The 22,645-nt window shown below is 41.6% G+C and overlaps 1 protein-coding gene across 5 annotated transcripts in view; it reads right to left on the reverse strand.

Moving 5' to 3' along the window:
* The window catches only part of ablim2 (actin binding LIM protein family, member 2), a 113,541-nt gene that overhangs the window by 55,594 nt on the left and 35,302 nt on the right, over positions 1-22,645 (reverse strand). For all 5 annotated transcript variants that reach the window (XR_009808539.1, XR_009808540.1, XR_009808542.1 and 2 more), the window contains 4 exons: positions 13,546-13,729; positions 10,230-10,342; positions 10,039-10,165; positions 980-1,073 (listed from right to left, as the gene is read on the reverse strand). Coding sequence is in view for 1 of the 5 variants with exons in the window: in XM_061913924.1 (XP_061769908.1) it covers positions 980-1,073; positions 10,039-10,165; positions 10,230-10,342; positions 13,546-13,729 (518 nt within the window). In the remaining 4 variants the exon portion in view is untranslated. The remainder of the gene's footprint in view (positions 1-979; positions 1,074-10,038; positions 10,166-10,229; positions 10,343-13,545; positions 13,730-22,645) is intronic.

Consider the following 22,645-nt stretch of genomic DNA (forward strand, 5'->3'; position numbering starts at 1 on the left):
TCATTAGGTACACCCACGCTATGGCCGAATAGCGTCAATAGCTATTCGCTCATTAGCTTCAATTTCTTCTTCAATTGCGTTTTCGCTATCCGCCTCCATACTCCGACCATCTGTTTCAATACATGCGTAACCTGTTGAATCGCTTAAGCCGCTGAAATCCGAGTCTGAATCCGAGCTAATGTCGCTATATCTTGCTGTGGTAACCGCCATGTTGTTTGTATTGGCAGCCATGTATGACGTCACAGGGAAATGGATAGTGGTTTCGAAGATAGCGAAAATAAGGCACTTTAAAGCTTTATGTAGGGATATTCCGGGACCGGTAAAATTTTGAAAAAAAAAATAAATAAATACAACAAGCCACTGGGAACGGATTTTTATTGTTTTTAACCCTTTAGAAATTGTGATAATGTTCCCCTTTAAAACAAGTACAGTAACATAAAATCTGCTTAGTGAGAAGAATTATCTTATCAGACAGAAAATAAGCAAATATCACCCTTATTTGAGATATTTAATCTGACTTAGATTTCAGTTTTTGCAGTGCAGATGTTTTGTTTTGTTGATGTGTTGTACTTCCTGTCCATCTCTATCCATCTGTCAGCGGTCTTGCTTCGACACTTGGTAAAAATAGAAGCCTTGAGATAAGCAAGTTCCACTGTGCAATTTAAGTGGACACCACAGACACCTCCATGATATCAATCCAATACTCCCTATCGGCTTTCCGGTCTTCAAAATGGATACAACTCCTCAGGGTCCCAGGCCGTCGCGACCAAGCAGGCAACGACCTTCCCGATGAGCTAACTAGGCTCGGCTACTCACTCCCCAAAAGATGACAACCAACTCGATCGATCAACTCGCCATGCCATCATCCATAGTAGATGCCTCCTTTCCCCATCCCACCATCTCCATCCCATCTCCCTAACATTCCACAAACCCAACCCACGAGTGGGTTAGGGTGGGTTTTGTAGTTATTTATGAATACCTCCAGAACTTTCCCAGTGATGTACTTCTTGCAGCTCTCACACTGGATGCCGAACATGGCATGGTAGTCCATCTCGCAGTAGGGGATCCCATCCCTGGTGTCGATAACAAGAAAATACCAGCACAGGTTAGCCAACTTTGACTTGGACTCATGAAAATACAAAACCCAAAACCAGTGAAGTTGGCACGTTGTGTAAATCGTAAACAAAAACAGAATACAATGATTTGCAGATCCTTTCCAACTTATTTTCAACTATATTACACTGTAAAGACAAGATATTTAATGTTCAAACTGAGAAACTTGTTTTTTATTTGTTGCAAATAATCATTAACTTAGAATTTACTGGCGGCGACACATTGCAAAAACCTTGGCACAGAGGCATTTTTACCACTGTGTTACGTGGCCTTTCCTTTTAACAACACTCACTTAGGGAACTGAGGAGACCAATTTTGAAGCTATTCAGATGGAATTCTTTCCCATCCTTGCTTGATGTACAGCTTAAGTTGTTCAACAATCTCTGTTGTCATATTTAAGGCTTCATAATGCGCCACACATTTTCAACGGGAGACAGGTCTGGACTACAGGCAGACCAGTCTAGTGGCCAGACTCTTTTACTACACGTGGCTTGGCATTGTCCTGCTGAAATAAGCAGGGGCGTCCATAATAACATTACTTGGATGGCAACATTCTTTATGTTTTTCTTTAATCCTCTTGGCCCCTTTGGGAGCAGAGGGCGTCTACCATGGATCTCAACCTCACTTTCTTATACGAGATGGTCTTCGCTTTTTGCCAGGAGATCCCCATCTTGGTCAGTTCATCAAGAGTTGCCTTGAAGGTTATAGTCCAGGGCTTGTCTTGCTATGTTTCTGAGATCCTTCATAAGTGTTGCATATGTTGCTCCAAAACCTGTATGTACCTTTCAGTATTAATGCTGCTTTCGCAGATGTGTAAGTTACCCATGCCTTGGGCACTAATACACCATCACAGATGCTGGCTTTTGAACTTTGCGCCTATAACAGTTCGGATGGTTCTTTTCGTCTTTGGTCCGGAGGACACCACGTCCACGGTTTCCAAAAACTATTTGAAATGTGGATTCGTCAGACCACAGAACACTTTTCCACTTTACATCAGTCCATCTTAGATGAGCTTGGGCCCAGCAAAGTCGCCTGTGTTTCTGGCTGTTGTTGATAAATGGCTTTTGCTTTGCATAGTCGAGTTTTAACTTGTACTTACAGATGTAGTAAAGAAACGTATTTAGTGACAGTGGTTTTCTGAAGTGTTCCTGAGCCCATGTGATGATGTCCTTAAGAGATTGATGTTGGTTTTTGATACAGTGCCGTCTGAGGGATCGAAGGTCACGGTCACTCAATGTTGGTTTCCGGCCATTTCTCCGGATTCTCTGAACCTTTTGATAATATTATGGACCGTAGATGTTGAAATCCCTAAATTTCTTGCAATTGCACTTTGAGAAACATTGTTCTTAAACTGTAAGACTATTTGCTCACGCAGTTGTGGACAAAGGGGTGTACCTCGCCCCCATCCTTTCTTGTGAAAGACTGAGCATTTTTTGGGGAGCTGTTTTTATACCCAATCATGGCACCCACCTGTTCCCAATTAGCCTGCACACCTGTGGGATGTTCCAAAAAAGTGTTTGATGAGCATTCCTCAACTTTATCAGTATTTATTGCCACCTTTCCCAACTTCTTTGTCATGTGTGGCTGGTATCAAATTCAAAAGTTAATGACTAGTGTGTGAATGTGAGTGTGAATGTTGTCTGTCTATCTGTGTTGACGACTTGTCCAGGGTGTATCCCTCCTTCCGCCCGATTGTAGCTGAGATAGGCGCCAGCGCCTCCCGCGACCCCAAAAGGGAATAAGCGGTAGAAAATAGATCGATGGATGGATGATTATTTGCACAAAAAAAAAAGTTTATCAGTTTGAACATGAAATATGTTGTCTTTGTAGCATATTCAACTGAATAGGGGTTGAATAGGATTTGCAAATCATTGTATTCCGTTTATATTTACATCCAACACAATTTCCCAAGTCATATGGAATTGGGGTTTGTACAATGCTTTGCTGATGACTGTTGCTGAAGCCGGCGGCGTTTCTGGGTTTTGTTGATAAATGGCTTTCGCTTTCCATAGTAGAGTTTTAACTTGCACTTACAGAAGTAGCGACCAATGGTAGTTACCGACAGTGGTTTTCTGAAGTGTTCCTGAGCCCATGTGGCGATGTCCTTTACACTCTGATGTGATGTAAAGCTGAAACGATTTCTCGAGTAACTCGAGTCATTTGATTACAAAATATATTCGAGGAACTCTTGCTGCCTTGAGGTGTCGTTAAGTTTTTTTAACGGCATTTTGCCTCGTTTAGTAAACAGTAGTCAAAGCTCACGTTTCTGTCAGGTTTGTCACTGACAGTTTTTCCTCTGTTTGTCTTTATTTCCTGTCAGCGCTCTTATTTTGGTTGTTTCCTGCTTTCCTCCCTGAGCGCTGTTTCCCCTGAGCTGCGACTGATTGGCACCCGGCCACACCTGGTTGTCAATCAGCCGGCTGCTATTTAAACCTGCTTTGCCCTCCAGTGAGTGCAGGAGTATTGTCATTGTCGCTGTTTTGCGGTGAGCTGTTCCTGTTTGCTGGTTCCTGATAGCTATTTGCAGTTTGCTGTCTCTTAGCTCCTTGTTTTTCGTTTTCCTGTTAGCTGTTTCCCGTTTGCCTGTTCCTGGTTCCTGGTTTGTGTATTTTTGGACATTAAATCATGTTTTCAGTGAATGTTGCCTTTCTATCTGTGTTGGCCCTGTGATGAGGTGGCGACTTGTCCAGGTTGTACACTGCCTTCCGCCCGATTTTAGCTGAGATAGGCTCCAGCGACCCCCCACCCCAAATCAAAAAAGCGGTAGGAAATGGATGGATAGATGGAAATCATGTTTTCCTGCACAAAAGCCTGCCGTCTCTGCATCTTGGGGTTCGTCACCTATACTTGGTGACAGTTTATTACGGACTGTTTAGGTCAGGGGTAGGGCCATAGAGCCAGATGTGGCTCTTTTGATGACTGCATCTGGCTCTCAGATACATCTTAGCTGACATTGCTTAACACAATAAGTTATGAATAATTCCGCTGGTAACCACGATGTTAAAAGTAATCTTCAAAATATAAAACATTCTCATGCATTTTAATCCATCCATCCATTTTCTACCGCACCTGTACAATAAATACCAATGTTATTAAAAAAATTAGAGACTTATTATACCGTATTTTTCGGACTATGAGTCGTAGTTATTTTCATAGGGGGTGCGACTTATACTCAGGATTGACTTATGTGTGAAATTATTCACACATTAACGTAGAATATCAAATAATATTATTTAGCTCATTCACGTAAGAGACTAGACGTATAAGATTTCATGGGATTTAGCGGTTAGGAGTGACAGATTGTTTGGTAAATGTAGAGCATGTTCTATATCAGGGGTCGGCAACCCGCGGCTCCGGAGCCGCATGCGGCTCTTTGGCCACTCTGATGTGGCTCAGCTGCATAATCGCCGACTCCCCCGATTGTTTCGGGAGGTTTCCGGATTTTGGTGCCACTCCCGGACATCACCCGGGGTTAACATTCTCCAATTTTAACTCGGACTACAATATTGAGGGCGTGCCGTGATGGCTTTACTTTTAACGTCTTCCACAACATGTCATCGCGCCCGCCTTTACGCCATGCTATCTGCGTGCCGGCCGGACGCATGCATTTCGCTGCTTCTATCGTCACACGTACGAGATTACAAGGCATACTTGGTCAACAGCCATACAGGTTACACTGAAGGTTGTGATATAAACAACTTTAACACTTTTACTAATATGCGCCACACTGTGAACCCACACCAAACAAGAATGACAAACACATTTCGGGAGAACATCCTAACAGTAACACAACATAAACGCAACATAACAATTACCCAGAATCCCATGCATCAATGACTCTTCCAGGCTATATTATACACCCCCGCACCCCAACCCCGCCCACCCCAACCCACGCACGGAGGTGTGGGGTGTATAATATAGCCTGGAAGAGTCATGGATGCATGGGATTCTGGGTAATTGTTATGTTGCGTTTATGTTGTGTTACTGTGAGGATGTTCTCCCGAAATGTGTTTGTCATTCTTGTCTGGTGTGGGTTCACAGTGTGGCCCATATTAGTAAGAGTGCTAAAGTTGTTTATATCACAACGTTCACTGTGACCTGTATGGCTGTAGAACAACTATGCCTTGCAGTCGTGTACGTGTATCTGCGGAGGCCTCATACAACATGTTACTGGACTGGCAAGCTGCTTGAACATGTTGTAGAAGGCGTCAAAGGCAGTGGCTTCATTGCACGCCCTTATTATTGTTATCTGGGGGACCATCAGCAGATAATCACGAGAATGGTTGCGGCTCCCATTATCTTCTTTATTTTGTGACACGGGTCAAAATGGCTCTTTGAGTGGTAAAGGTGGCCGGCCCCTGTTCTATATGTTATAGTTATGTCTATTCTTGGTGTTGGGTTTTATTAAATAAATTTCCCCAAAAAATGTGACTTATACTCCGGTGCGACTTATATATGTTTTTTTTCCTTCTTTATTATGCATTTTCGGCAGGTGCGACTTATACTCCGAAAAATACGGTACTCTAAAAATGTTGGTCTTACTTAAAAAATGCACGCATTTAGTTGAATTCAGTGTTAAAAATGTTGATATGGCTCTCACGGAAATACATTTTCAAGTATTTGGCTTTCATAGCTCTCTCAGCCAAAAAGGTTACCGACCCCTGGTTTAGGTGTTGCACAGCATGTTTACATCACAGATCATACACCCCCTGCACTGCACAGCACCACTTTTGAATACGCTCGAGTTTAGAAAACATAACTTGCAATGGCAGCCGCCGCAGAAAGCAATGGACAAGAGCCAGAGCAAAACGAGGGAATTAAGAAGCGACAAAAGCTGTCTATGGTGTGGGAACACGTCACACTGAAATCAAAGTAAAACGGAGTCCTATGCAAACATTGCCAAGTGGAGCTCGCATACCACAAAAGCATCGGATTTGAGGGATGTCAAGAGGCGAAGTAAATCATCTATTATCAAATATAAACGCAAAAGTTGTGTTACTAAAATAAAGGTTATTCATTATGATAACCAGGATGCGATGTCATTAAATGCCGCCAAAAGGTGTTGAAAACCAACAACGCTATCCAAGCTGTCGTGTTCACTTAGCCTTTCAATAGTAACCACGCGAAAGTAGTCCTGCAAAGTTATTCGGGTTATTCAAGTCAGGCCACATGCTACTTGGAAAGCTTGCACTTGCACCAACTATAGTCTCTATAGCACGCCTGGGCAATTATTTTGACTCGGGAGGCCACATTTGGAGAAATAAACGTGTCTGGGGGCCGGTATATCTATTTTTAGGGACATTTATACAAAACCTCCCAAAATGTCTGATAGAATGCTAAAAACGCTACGATACGTTACATTTTTCTATGAATGATAAAACACTGAATATTGACAATATATGAATGTCACACCCCCTTTCGATCGACATGTTTTACAATCAAGTAAAACGCAACAAAAATGCAACAAACAGTGAAAAATGAACCTACAATCGAATATTCAACTTCAAACCTTTGTTGTTGTTGAATGAGTTTAAAGCTTCTGTGAAAGGATTGCAGTCTACCTTGTCTGTATGCACATGTGTCATATGAGCAAGTTTTAATGTTGTAAATGTGATGTTTAATGTGTTGTTTACTGTTTTTATTGTAACCTTGCTGCTGCCCCCTTGGCCAGGTCTCCCTTGGAAAAGAGATCTTTGATCTCAATGGGATTATTACCTGGTGAAATAAAGGTTAAATAAAATGAACGTGAAGGGTACAAAATAAACCCACCTATAATCTGATATTTCACTAAGCTTTAGAACTTTGTTGTGAAAATATCCTTCCGCGTCTGTGGAAACACTTCCCGCCCACACTGCTTGGTGCCTCATCTGAGCTGCTTTGACGTATATTACCATAGTTACTAATTAGATGACCGTAGTAACTAATTAGATTACCACCATCCATTCATCCATTTTCTCCCACTTATCCGAGGTGGGGTCGCGGGGGCAGCAGCCTAAGCAGCCACTTTGTCCAGATCCCGAGGCGTTCCCAGGCCAGCCAGGAGAGATAGTCTCCCCAACTTGTCCCGGGTCTTCTCCGTGGCCTCCTGCCGGTCGGACGTGCCCTACACACCTCTTTAGGGAGGCGTTCGGGCGGTAGTAACTAATTAAATTACCATAGTAATTGGTATATCATCCAAAAGCACAGATTCCCACCATTGAAATAATTTGCATAGCTGAAGAATTACGGTCATTAGAAAACATCACTGCTCATCATAATAGTAGCTAAACTTTCCAGCTTAAAGATCTAAAAAAAATATTTGGGAATGTCCGGCGGGCCAGATTGAAAAGCTTAACGGGCCGCATGTGGCCCCCGGGCCTTAGTTTGCACAGGTCTGCTCTATAGCATAGGCGGCGATCTACATTTCTGCAAATGTTTGGTCGGTCGGACGGTAAATCTGACGCTACTTTTCTGAGCATAAGCGGTTTTTGCTTGGTGGTGACTCATCACTGGTTGCACATTTCAAATGCAGTATTAAAGGCACTACCTAATTCACTTTTTATGTTTGATATAATGAAAACTCTTCTTAATGTTTTATTTTTGATACTAAGAATATAGTTTTATTTGAACGTTCTCAGGGAATATTAATTTTGAACTAATTTTATATATATATGTATATATATATATATATATATATATATATATATATATATATATATATATATATATATATACATATATACATATATATATATATATCTGTGTGTGTTTTTATCTCAAACATGTTATGATGGCAAAATGAACATTGATTACTATTTTGCATTTGAATAATGCAATTAACTGCACTGCATTCTTAAAATGTAAAACTGTTGTCGTCATTATTAAGTGGTTTGTTTTTTTATATTGTTTATGTATTGTTGGCAGGTTGAAAACAGCTCAGCGGATTTGCGTGGAGAAACCACCATTTAAACGCCACAGTATAATAATCATCAAAAACGCACGAGAGACAAGAACTTTGTGTATGCGGTGACACCACATAGCACATAGGGCTGTGAGCGCACCTGTTTTTATTAGTACACACAAATTAGCACAATCAACCACGGATGAATTTCAGCTGTGTGTGTCAGCCTTCAATAATGAAAACAGGTGTTAAGTAAATTAAATACAATTAGGCCAAACGGTTTGTCTTTTTATGTTGTGTATGCATTGTTGGCAGGTTGAAAACGGCTCAGCTGATTTGCGTGGATAAACCACCATTCGAACGGGACCGTATAATAATCATCAAAAACGCAAGAAAGACAAGAACTTTGTGTATGCGGTCACACCATATAGCATAAAGGGCTGTGCGCGCACCTGTTTTTATTAGTACACACAAAATGGCACAATCAACCACGGATGAATTTCAGCTGTGTGTGTCAGCCTTCAATAATAAAAACAGGCGTTAAGGAAATGAAATATAACTAAGCCAAACGGTTTGTCTTTTTATATTGTGTATGCATTGTTGGCAGGTTGAAAACGACTCAGCGGATTTGCGTGGAGAAACCACCATTGGAACGGCACCATATAATAATCATCAAAAATGCACGAGAGACAAGAACTTTGTTTATGCAGTCACACCACACAGCACACAGGGCTGTGAGCGCACCTGTTTTTGTTAGCACACACAAATTGGCACAATCAACCACGGACGAATTTCAGCTGTGTGTGTCAGCCTTCAATAATGAAAACAGGCGTTAAGGAAATTAAATACAATCAAGCCAAACGGTTTGTCTTTTTATATTGTGTATGCATTGTTGGCAGGTTGAAAACGGCTCAGCGGATTTGCGTGGATAAACCACCATTCGAACGTCACAGTATAATAATCATCAAAAACACACGAGAGACAATAACTTTGTTTATGCGGTCACACCACACAGGGCTGTGAGCGCACCTGTTTTTATTAGCACACACAAATTGGCACAATCAACCATGGACGAATTTCAGCTGTGTGTGTCAGCCTTCAATAAATGAAAACAGGTGTTAAGGAAATTAAACACAATTAAGCCAAACGGTTTGTCTTTTTATATTGTGTATGCATTGTTTGTGTGCACACACAAATTGGCACAATCAACCATGGATGAATTTCAGCTGTGTGTGTCAGCCTTCAATTATGAAAACAGGCGATTAGGGTAAAAAGACAGTTAGGCCAACCACAATAATTGAGGGCACATCTTAACATGTATAATTAAACCTTAATGGGGCAAAAATATGATTTATTCGATTAATCGATCGGGATATTGGATAGAATACTCGATAACTAAAATATTCGATAGCTGCATCTCTACACTGATGTCGCTTTTTGACGCCTGAAGGATCGAAGGTCACTGAAAATTCAATGTTGATTTTTGGCCTTGCTGCTTTCGTGCAGTGATTTCTCCAGATTCTCTGAACCTTTTGATGATATTACGGACCGTAGATGGAAAAATCCCTAAATTCCTTGCAATAGCTCGTTGAGAAATGTTGTTCTTAAACTGTTGGACAATTTGCTCACGCAATTGTTCAGAAAGTGGGGACTCTCAACCCATCCTTGTTTGTGAATAACTGAGAATTTCATGAAAGCTGCTTTTATACCCAATCATGGCACACACCTGTTACCAATACGCCTGTTCACCTGTGGGATGTCCCAAATAAGTGTTTGATGAGCATTCCTCAACTTTCTCAGTCTTTTTTGCCACTTGTGCCTTTTTTTTAAACATGTTGCAGGCTTCAAATTCCAAAGAAGCTAATATTTTCAAAAAATAAACGTTACTAGTTAAATATCTTGTCTTTACAGTCTATTCAATTGTATAAAAGTTGAAAAGGATTTGCAAATCATTGTATTCTGTTTTTATTAACCATTTACACAACATGCCAACTTCACTGGTATTGGGTTTTGTAAGTACTATTCTAATCGTAATGTGGACTTACTTGCTGATGTATTCTGCATTGAGGACCTTGTTGCACACTTTGCACTTGAAGCAGCCTAGGTGCCAATGCTTGTCCAGTGCAACCAGGGACTGTTCGTTTGTGAATTCCTTCCCGCAGCCGCAGCAGTCTGCAACAAAAAGCGTCAGCATTTACAAAGTCACAGGGTTGCCAAAGACTGATACTATACTGACTATGGACGGCCTGTATGGGCGCGGGACTGTGGACAGGAAGAGGTTGGGTACAGTTTTGGCAAATACACTCCTTGCCGTTGAAGGTCACTCGGTCACCGGCTGGAAATGGCTGCCTGAAAACAAAAACAAAAATAAAGCAAAAACAAACACATACAAATATCAGTAAAAAGCTCCACAACATAAGGGCCCCTACTTTAAAATTCGAGATGTCTGATAATGTCTTTTTTGCCGATATCCGATATTCCGACATTGTCCAACTCTTAATTACCGATTCCGATATCAACCGATACCGATATATACAGTCGTGGAATTAACACATTGTTATGCCTAATTTTGTTGTGATGCCCAGCTGGATGCATTAAACAATGTAACAAGGTTTTCCAAAATAAATCAGCTCAAGTTATGGGAAAAAAAATGCCAACATGGCACTGCCATATTTATTATTGAAGACACAAATTGCATTATTTTTTTAACATGCCTCAAAACAGCAGCTTGGAATTTGGGACATGCTCTCCCTGAGAGAGCATGAGGAGATTGAGGTCGGCGGGGTAGGTGGGGGGCAGGAGGTGTATATTGTAGCGTCCCGGAAGAGTTAGTGCTGCAAGGAATTCTGGGTATTTGTTCTGTTGTGTTAATGTTGTCTTACGGTGTGGATGTTCTCCTGAAATGTGTTTGTCATTCTTGTTTGGTGTGGGTTCACAGTGTGGCGTATATTTGTAACAGTGTTAAAGTTGTTTATACGGCCACCCTCAGTGTGACCTGTATGACTGTTGACCAAGTATGGATGGCATTCACTTGTGTGTGTGAAAAGCCGTAGATATTATGTGACTGGGCCGGCACGGCACACAAAGGCAGTGCCTTTAAGGTTTATTGGCACTCTGTACTTCTCCCTACATCCGTGTACCACTCCGTACAGCGGCGTTTTAAAAAGTCATAAATTTAACTTTTTGAAACAGATACGGATAATTTCCGATATTACATTTTAAAGCATTTATTGGCAGATAATATCGGCAGTCCGATATTATCGGACATTTCTATTTAAAATCACACAAAAATGATTTGTGGCACATTCATGACTGCAGGGAGTCTAAAAACAAGAATATATCTAGATAATATATATTTCTTTTTCTTAAAGGTTTTTGGGGCAAAATACACAAAACGTTTATCGTTAACAAACTTTAAATTGTTATCATTCGCCATGTTTTTATTTTTCATAACCTTACCATAATAGAATTAAAGCATGTATTAATCACAAATATTATTATTCAACATGTAAACCTTAGACTTAATTCAGGCTGGTAAGATCAATTTTAACTAACAAAATATACTACATAAGAAGGGACTCAAATAAGAGAGGTTGTACTAAAATAAATAACCAGAATTAATAATGCAAATGTTTTTTAACTAAACCGTCGATAAAGTAAAACTACAGCTTCATCACGTTAGTCATAATTTTTGCGCTTAAGACACTTTTTTATGACTTTCGCTCCAGACTACTTCTGTTTGTTCCGATATTGTCATTACTGCCGCAGGTGGTGTATTACAACTGAGTACAGCTGAGAAACAGATATATTTTGGAGGCCCAACAATGGGCCATATGTAGGTGAACATCAACATTTTTTTCCCAAGAGGACCTACGATTCGAATCTATTTTTAACAAGCTTACTTGTGGTAGAGATAATATGTACTATATTGGATATGCCTTGGTGTATATTTAACTCCATAGTCCCACTTACAACCTATTTTTATGGACGCCGCTGCTTATTTCAGCAATACAATGCCAAGCCACATTTGTGGAGGCGTTCCCTTTTGATTGCAAATGGAAACCTCCACGACTCGTCCTCCTGTTCTGTCTTTTTTGTTGAATGTATTAAGAATATACGTAAGACCAGTGTTTAAGTTCACTTTTGGAATGCAACAGTGAGGTGCACTTACAGTTTTACACAGCGGGGGGCAGCAGAACCAGAGTTAGCGGTGCACAACAAGCAGCGCCTTTCAAGTCTACCTTAAGCTAGTTCGGTGACGGTAGCAAACGTTTTCATCTTCTCAATTCTCATGCCAATCAAAGTATCATTGATTGGTTGATTGATAGAAACTTTAATTAGTAGATTGCACAGTACTGCTGCGATTAAGTGGCGCCTTGTACAGGGAGTACCCCGCCTTCCGCCCGAATGCTGCTGAGATACGCTCCAGCACCCTCCGCGACCCCAAAAGGGACAAGCGGTAGACAATGGATGGATGGATTCACAGTACAGTACATATTTCGTACAATTGACCACTAAATGGTAGCACCTGAATACGTTTTTCAACTTAAGTCGGGTTCCACATTAATCAATTCATGGTAATGTCATATCATTGGTATGTATCTTTGAGTAGCACGGTAATATTTGATTGTGGTGTGTCATTTGTTGGCTGTGATGTAATTTCAGACGTGTTATGGCCAAAAGTCAGTCATGCTAATTTTCGTAATTTCATACTTTGACGTAAATGTTAGCATAGTAAGCAAATTTTGCTGTAGAGTGCCTAAAATACACATTTTGTGGTGTTTATTTATCCATAAAAGTTCACAATGCATTTTGTTATTGTATTGTAATTAGCTGTGTGCGCATGTCTTTAATGAAATGCATCCTTTCTGCTTGCATGTTTTCAGTTTTACCCTTGTTTACGATCAACAAGCCTGTGGACAAGAACATGTTTTTCAGAGTATTTGATCAAGAAAAGGTGTTAGGGTAAAGTCAAGATATTCCTAACATGTCGAGGGTGGCACAGTATCCAAGAATCTGTGAATATACATCTTGAAGTCGACAATATGACACTGGCGGTTCCAAACAGGCGGAGGAGCCTGGCCGACAGTATTTACTAGAAATGACCACTGTGAAGAGGGGCGTGGCCTGCGGGCCTGCAGCGAAGCCAGCGACAGGTGAGTAGTAGATGGCTGGGGAGAGGCGGAGCCGACAGTCCGACAGAGAGGCAGGGCACGCCGGAGCCCGGCCCAAGATGGCGGCGAGGAGGAGAGGACAGCGAGCCAGCGGTAAGGCGGGGCTCGTTGAGAGCGACGCCACAACCAAGATCAGGTGCGTGGATCGCGCACCTGGGGACAATTTAGTAATCCTCTCGCACTGTTTAAAAGGGCGACAGCTGTGAACGTCGGCGAGAGAGGCGGAGAGACTCGAAGGAGCCAGAGGGAAGCTGACGCAGAGCGAGAAAGGAAGAGAGCCAGAGGCAGACGGCGACTGAAGATATTCGTCTCCAAATGTTCACCACTATTTTGAATGAGTGCGGAACATTGAAAATGTTCTGACTCGGTCGCGCTTACTTGCAAGAGGCGCAGACAAAGCAGTGCGGGTGGTAAGTCTTTCCCAGCGCAGACACCACTTCTCCTTCGATGAATTCCTGGCAGCTGAAGCAACTCGTCCCGTGAAGGCGCTGGTAGTCCAGGGTGCACATGTACTCGCCTTGCCGCAGGAAGAAGCCCCCATTGGCCAGTTGGCACCCGCACACTGGAGAGGGGAGGCAAACATTTTGTTGGTGAAAAAGTAGCGTTTTGCATAACAGGCCACAAAGAAGAATGTAATGCACTTGTGGAAGTTAAAGTACCACTGATAGTCACACTAGGTGTGGTGAAATTACCCACTGCATTTGACCCATCCCCTGAGGGGAGCAGTGAGCAGCAGCGGTGGCCACGCTCGGGAACATTTTGATGATTTAACCCCCAATTCTAACACTTGATGCTGAGTGCCAAGCAGGGAGGTAATGGGTCCCATTTTTGTAGTCTTTGGTAGGACTAGGACAGGGTTTGAACTCACGACCCACCAGTCTCAGGCCGGACACTCTTACACCATTAGTTATATATTAGTATAAAGAACTACAACATGTTGATGGACCTGCTATCTGAACCCTCGACCTCTGGCCGGGGGTCTCCGGAAGGCGCAGTACTTTCAAGACTGGTTCCGGATGTCTGAATCCGTGAGTTTTAGGTGTAACCATACAAAATGAGCAACAGAGTTAGCCTAAAATGTTAGCTTACATAAAATTGCTAACATTTAGCACATGTGCTAACCTGAGCATGAGAACAGTTAGCATGTCCTCTGAGTAACTCCACTTGGTCATTACAACATTTCAAACTCCATCCATTTTCTTCCGATTAGCTGAGGTCGGGTCGCGGAGGCAGTAGCCTAAGCAGTAGTGATGGGTCCGGCAACACCAAAGTATCGGCGCATGGGTCGAGCTCATAGAGCAAAACCCTGTGTCGGTGCGCGTACCGCTTTTAGAAAGTCACGTGACCGATACGCGAACGGTGTCGAACTGACGCCTGCGCGCCAATCTGTGTTTATCAGGAAGCGCATTTGTCAACGAGATGCTGCTGCCAACAGAATTACCGCATTTCTGTCGTTGGTCATTTGCAATTTATCGTTGTCGGAGATCATGGAGCCGCCTCAGGCAAAAAGAAAGATTTCCGCCGTGAAATAATGACTAAGAAGAGAAATCATCTAAAATGTATTACAAACCCTCTTTCCATATGAGTTGGGAAATTGTGTTAGATGTAAATATAAACTGAATACAATGACTTGCAAATCCTTTTCAACCCATATTCAGATGAATGCGCTACAAAGACAACATATTTGATGTCCAAACTCATAAACGTTGGGTTTTTTTTGCAAATAATAATTAACTTTGGATTTTTTGGCTGAAACATGTGCCAAAGTAGTTGGGAAAGGGCATGTTCACCACTGTGTCTCATTCTTGTTTTATGTAGAGCTTCAGTCGTTCAACTGTCCAGGGTCTCCGCTGTCGTATTTTATGCTTCATAATGCGCCACACATTTTCGATGGGAGACAGGTCTGGACTGCAGGCGGGCCAGGAAAGTATCCACACACTTATACTACCAAACCACGCTGTTGTAACACGTGGCTTGGCATTGTCTTGCTGAAATAAGCAGAGACAACATATGTTGCTGCAAAACCTGTATGGACCATTCAGCATTAATGGTGCCTTCACAGATGTGTAAGTTACCCATGCCTTGGGCACTAATACACCCCCATACCATCACAGATGCTGGCTTTTCAACTTTGCGCCTATAACAATCCGGATGGTTATTTTCCTCTTTGTTCCGGAGGACACCACGTCCACAGTTTCCAGATATAATTTGAAATGTGGACTTGTCAGACCACAGAACACCTTTCCACTTTGCATCAGTCTATCTTAGATTAGCTTTGGCCCAGCGAAGCCAGCGGCGTTCCTTGGTGTTGGTGATAAATGGGTTTTGCTTTGCACAGCAGAGTTTTAACTTACACTTACAGATGTAGCAACCAACTGTAGTTACTGACAGTGGTTTTATGAAGTGTACCTGAGCCCAGGTGGTGATACCCTTTACACACTGATGTCGGTTTCTGATGCAGTACCGCCTGAGGGATCAAAGGTCCGTAATATCATCGCGTACGTGTAGTGATTTCTCCAGATTCTCTGAACCTTTTGATGATTTTACGGACCGTGGATGGTAAAATCCCTAAATTCCTTGCAATAGCTCGTTGAGAAATGTTGTTCTAAAACTGTTCGACAATTTGCTTAAAAATTGGTGACCCTCCCCCCATCCTTGTTTGTGAATTACTTAGCATTTCATGGAAGCTGCTTTTATACCCAATCATGTTCCCAATTAGCCTGCACACCTGTGGGATGTTCCAAATAAGTGTTTGATGAGTATTTCTCAACTTTATCAGAATATTTTGCCACATTTCCCAATTTCTTTGTCCTGTGTTGCTGGCATCAAATTCTGAAGTTAATGATTATTTGCAACAAAAAAAAAGCTTATCAGTTTGAACATCAAATATCTTGTCTTTGTAGTGCATTCAACTGAATATGGGTTGAAAATGATTTGCAACTCATTGTATTCCATTTATATTTACATCTAACACAATTTCCCAACTCATATGGAAACGGAGTTTGTACGATGGAAAAACTGTTTTTCTTGAATAAAAATGTGTAAAAAATAAATAAATAAAAAATTCCCAACACGTTCTCTTAGATTTCCATGTTATGATACATGATCACAATATTTATTGACTGTATCTTACAAAAGATAAAAATTAATTTTTATTTAAATGAAGATATGAAATAATCCTAAATGAAATACAATGACTTGGTTTATATGATTGTATATACTAGGTCGGGGGTCGGCAGCTCTAGAGCCGCATGCGGCTCATTAGTGCCGCCCTAGCGGCTCTCTGGAGCTTTTTCAAAAATGTATGAAAAATGGAAAAAAATGAGGGGAAAAAAATAAATTTTTTGTTTAAATATGGTTTCTGCAGGAGGACAAACATGACACAAACCTCCCTAATTGCTATAAAGTACACTGTTTGTATTAAACATGCTTCACTGATTCGAGTATTTGGCAAGCGCCGTTTTGTCCTACTAATTTTGACGGTCCTTGAACTCACCGTAGTTTGTTTACATGTACAACTTTCTCCGACTTTCTAGGACGTGTTTTATGCCACTGCTTTTTCGGTTTCATTTTGTCCACCAAACTTTTAACATTGTGCATAAATGCGCAAAGGTGAGTTTTGTTGATGTTATTGACTTGTGTGAAGTGCTAATCAGACATATTTGGTCCCTGAATGACTGCAAGCTAATCGATGCTAACATGCTATTTAAGGTAGTTATATGTACATATTGCATCATTATGCCTCATTTGTAGCTATATTTGAACTCATTTAGTTTCCTTTAAGTCCTCTTAATTCAATTTATATCTCATGACACAATATCTGTATGTAATATGGCTTTTAATTTTTTGCGGCTCCAGACAGATTTTTGGTCCAATAAGGCTCTTTCAACATTCTGGGTTGCCGACCCCTGTACTGGGTCATAAAATCAGTGTCAGTTGAGTCGGTCCATCGGTTGCCTGTAGGGATTTTTAATGTCCAGCAGATGTCAGTATTTAGTGACACAGTATCAATACAGTTTTGCAATGTGTCGAAAGGCTTCATGACGCCCTATCAACACATCACTACTAAGAAAGGAAGCCCAGACTGTCCTCTCCCCAGCCACCTTGTCCAGCTCCTCCTGGAGGATCCCGAGGCGTTCCCAGGCCAGACGGGAGACATAGTCTTCCCAAGGTGTCCCTAAACACCTCCCTGGGGAGGCGTTCGGGTGGCATCTTGACCAGAAGCTTGAACCACCCCATCTGGCCCCTATCGATGTGGAGGAGCAGCGGCATTACTTTGAGCTCATGACAGATCTTCTCACCCTATCTCTAAGGGAGAGCCCCGCCATTTCGGCGGTTTGTACCCGTGATTTTGTCCTTTCGGTCATAACCCAAAGCTCATGACCATAGGTGAGGACGGGAACATAGATCGACCGGTAAATTGAGAGCTTTGCCTACCGGCTCAGCTCCTTCTTCACCACAACGGATCGATACAAGCGTCCGCATTACTGTGGACGCCGCACCGATCCGCCTGTCGATCTCACGATCCACTCTTCCCTCACTCCTGAACAAGACTCCTAGGTACTTGAACTCCTCCACTTGGGGCAGGGTCTCCTCCCCAACCCGGAGATGGCACTAAAAAATAATATTAGAAGTGTGTATTATGATTCACGTCAGTGGTTCTCAAATGGGGGTACGCATACCCCGGGGGTACTTGAAGGTATGCCAAGGGGTACGTGAGATTTTTTTTAAATATTCTAAAATATAGCAACAATTGAAAAATCTTTAATAAATATATTTATTGAATAATACTTCAACAAAATATAAATATAAGTTCATAACCTGTGAAAAAAAAATGCAACAATGCAATATACAGTGTTGACAGCTAGATTTTTTGTGGACATGTTCCATAAATATTGATGTTAAACATTTCTTTTTTTTGAAGAAATGTTTAGAATTAAGTTCATGAATCCAGATGGATCTCTATTACAATCCCCAAAGAGGGCACTTTAAGTTGATGATTAATTCTATGTGTAGAAATATTTATTTATAATTGAATCACTTGTTTATTTGCTTTCCAGCAATCATCTTTATGTCTCTGACAGGCATGCTCTCGCCCTCACGCCAGCCCCCACCCTGTCTCTTCTCCCGGCTGCTGCTTAAACAGAGTGATAGGTGATTAGATAATAAAGCCCACCTGGGCCATCGACGCACCTGTCGCTGACTTTGAGGCCGGTCCTGGCACACTCAGTTCTGCTGCAGGCCTGCAGGCCACGCCCTCCTCCACATGCACCTTGTAGCACTCATTATCTGGTGTTTTGTTTCGCAATAATATGCAAAACCAACTTTTCTTACCTTCCGGTACCTGTTAATCTGTATTTGGGATATACATAACTACGGAAAATTTGAGCCCGTCCGCCATTGTAGTCCTTGTAGCTTCTTCTTTTTCTCAGGCCAGTCCTGGCACACCCCGTTCTGCTGCAGGCCCGCAGGGCACGCCCCCCCTCCACAGTGCCATTTTGCGGTCCTTATACACACACCATAATAATACTCGTAGGTTTAATGCGCCGACAATTCATCAAACGGTGCGGCTTCATAGCTTTCCGAAGTCGTACTAAAAACATTTTGATAGATTTTTGAGCGCCGTGTGTAATGTTCTATATTCTCAATGGAAAATTTTAAGTTTTGGTGTTGTTTACTTGCGTCATCTTGCAGTTTACTGTTATGTGTGACTGCCATCTATTGGTCACACTTATCATTACACCATGTACCAAATAAAATAGCCTCGAGGTCGGTAAACAGACCCAAATTATTTTTGAGAAAATGAAAGGGTTTTAAATGCGCCTTATAGTCCGAAAAATACGGTAACATGAATTGATCAATAATGTATTTTTTGTATGAAATAACATCAACAAAATGAAATAAAGAACTTTACAAAAAAAACCGGAAACATGACATGTATCTGATCTACTAAGATCCAAATGACATGTGCAAAATAGCATATGCAAACTATAAAATTGCTCTTACTCGTAGCGATTGGGCAGGTAAGTTTAGTCTTTAATTGTGAAGTGTGAAGTGAATTACATTTATATAGCGCTTTTCTCCAGTGACTCAAAGCGCTTTTTACAAAGTTAAACCCAATATCCAAGTTACATTTAAACCAGTGTGGGTGGCACTGGGAGCAGGTGGGTAAAGTGTCTTGCCCAAGGACACAACGGCAGTGACTAGGATGGCGGAAGCGGGGCTCGAACCTGGAACCCTCAAGTTGCTGGCACGGCCACTCTATCAACCGAGCTACGCCTCCCCCTATTCACATTCTTCTTATAATTATTATTATAATCTGCCAGAAATGTGCCTTTGTTGAATGTCTGTGCTGTCTGAATGAGCATGTAATACTCCTTCATGTCAGTAGGTGGCAGCAGGGAGCTAGTTGTTGTGTAGGCCTACTTTGAGAATTAGTGGCATTAGTGGTTATGCTTTCAATTCATATCCAACAATTGCTTCATATTTGGTCAATAAACACTACTGAGTGTCATTTGTTAACATTTTTTGTAGTGGGATTTTTTCCAATCCAAAAAAAATGTGCCTTGCCTCCAAAAAGGATGAAAAACACTGGTCTACAAAAACAAGAAACATAACAAGCTCCTTTAAGTGACACAACAAAGTCTAAACAGTCGCTTAAGGCCAAGAAACAATCCGCTGTGGTGGTATACGAAGGGGCATTTACAGCAAGTGTGTGTCCTAATCACACAACAGAGGCCGGTGTGTGAGCTCAGCGCTCCTAGCAACGGGAACAAAGGAGGGACAAACATAAATACTTACTAATCATAGGGGAGACTATAACCAAAACAAGACCAGTCAGGTCATGACACTATTATTATTGTTGCGGGTGATCTACCAGGACTGTGTGCGCAGTTGATGACAAGTGGTGCAAACCTCCATATTTAAATGACAATTTTTTTTTGTCACCATGGAGACACTCATTGACCGCACATCCATGGTATCATGCGCCAACCTGTGCCAGTCTGCACATGTCTGGACTTTTAAAATGTTTTGGAAATAAAGAGAGATGACGATGCAAGCCTTTAGAGCACGGGTGTCAAACTCAAGCCCCTGGGGCCAGATTTGCCCACATCGTTTTATGTAACCCACGAAACCCTAAAAATAATGTGTCAGCAAAGCACTTTTTTTTTTTTTACTAAATGTAAAAAAAAAACTGTTTCCTTTTAAGTTGGGAAATTGTGTTAGAGGTAAATAAAAACAGAACACAATGATTTGCAAACCCTTTTCAACCCATATTCAATTGAATCCACTACAAAGAAAAGATATTTGATGTTCAAACTCATAAATTTTTGCAAATAATAATTAACTTAGAATTTCATGGCTGCAACACGTGTCGAATTAGTTGGGAAAGGGCATGTTCACCACTGTGTTACATCACCTTTTCTTTCAAAAACACTCAATAAACGTTTGGGAACTAAAGAAACTAATTGTTGAAGCTTTGAAATTGGAATTGTTTTCAATTTTTGTTTTATGTAGAGCTTCAGTCGTTCATCAGTCCGGGGTCTCCGCTGTCGTATTTTACGCTTCATAATGCGCCACACATTTTCGATGGGAGACAGGTCTGGACTGCAGGCGGGCCAGGAAAGTACCCACACTCTTTTTCTACTAAGCCACGCTGTTGTAAGACGTGCTGAATGTGGCTTGGCATTGTCTTGCTGAAATAAGCAGGGGCGTCCATGAAAAAGACGGCGCTTAGATGGCAGTATATGTTGTTCCAAAACCTGTATGTACCATTCAGCATTAATGGTGCCTTCAAAGATGTGTAAGTTACCCATGCCTTGGGCACTAATGCACCCCCATACCATCACAGATCCTGGCTTTTGAAATTTGCATCAATAACAGTCTGGATGGTTCGCTTCCCCTTTGGTCCGGATGACAACATGTCAAATATTTCCAAAAACAATTTGAAATGTGGACTTGTCCGACCACAGAACACTTTTCCACTTTGCATCAGCCCATCTTAGAGGATCTCGGGCCCAGAGAAGCCGGCGGTGTTTCTGGATGTTGTTGACAAAGGCTTTCGCTTTGCATAGTAAATTCCACTTACAGATGTAGTGAAAAAATGTATTTAGTGACAGTGGTTTTCTGAAGTGTTCCTGAGCCCATGTGGTGTCATCCTTTAGAGATTGATGTCGGTTTTTGATACAGTGCCGTCTGAGGGATCGAAAGTCACGGTCATTCAATGTTGGTTTCCGGCCATGCCGTTTACGTGGAGTGATTTCTCCAGATTCTCTGAACCTTTTGATGATATTATGGACCGTAAATGTTGAAATCCCTAATTTTCTTGCAATTGCACTTTGAGAAACGTTGTTCTTAAACTGTTTGACTATTTGCTCACGCAGTTGTGGACAAAGGGGTGTACCTCACCTTATCCTTTTTGTGAAAGACTGAGCATTTCTTGGGAAGCTGTTTTTATACCCAATCATGGCACCCACCTTTTTCCAATTAGCCTGCACACCTGTGGGATGTTCCAAATAAGTGTTTGATGAGTATTCCTCAACTTTATCAGTATTTATTGCCACCTTTCCCAACTTCTTTGTCACGTGTTGCTGGCATCAAATTCTAAAGTTAATGATTATTTGCACAAAATAAAATGTTTATCAGTTTATACATCAAATATGTTGTGTTTGTAGCATATTCAACTGAATATGAGTTGAAAATGATTTGCAAATCATTGTATTCCGTTTATATTTACATCTAACACAATTTCCCAACTCATATGGAAACAGGGTTTGTAATTTCGCCAGCAATGGGAACCTTACGTCATTACTTTCTCAACATGTACATGCCAGACCCCTTAGCTCGAGGGTGGGTAACCCCGCGGCTCAAGAAATATATGAAAATGAAAAAAATGGGAGGAAAATATATTTTTTGTTTTAATATGGTTACTGTAGGAGGATAAACTTGACACAAACCTTCCTTATTGTTATTAAACCCACAGTTTATATTTGTCACGACCGGGTCACATGGTGACACGGGGGTTGTCCTCCCAGCAAGCAAGAGGACGACTCCGGATAGGACTTGCCGGTAACGACATAATTACATTTTTACCGAACACAAACAGGTACCAAACGGAAAACAAACAGACAGAATAAGGTGCCGATCGCACCGGAAGCTAAGGCTATAACTTGGCACAGACTAGAGCATGGAACAAAACTTAGTTGGTAGAGTGGCCGTGTCAGCAACTTAAGGGTTGCAGGTTCGATACCCGCTTCCGCCATCCTAGTCACTGCCGTTGTGTCCTTGGGCAAGACACTTTACCCACCTGCTCCCAGTGCCACCCACACTGGTTTGAATGTAAAAATTAGATATTGGGTTTCACTCTGTAAAGCGCTTTGAGTCACTAGAGAAAAAGCACTATATAAATATAATTCACTTCACTGGGCAAATGTGTGACGCAAACAATGAAGCCAGAATGAGTGATCAACAAAGACTT

This window comes from Nerophis ophidion, linkage group LG10 (assembly GCF_033978795.1).
Source record: "Nerophis ophidion isolate RoL-2023_Sa linkage group LG10, RoL_Noph_v1.0, whole genome shotgun sequence".
Classification (NCBI taxonomy): Eukaryota; Metazoa; Chordata; class Actinopteri; order Syngnathiformes; family Syngnathidae; genus Nerophis; species Nerophis ophidion.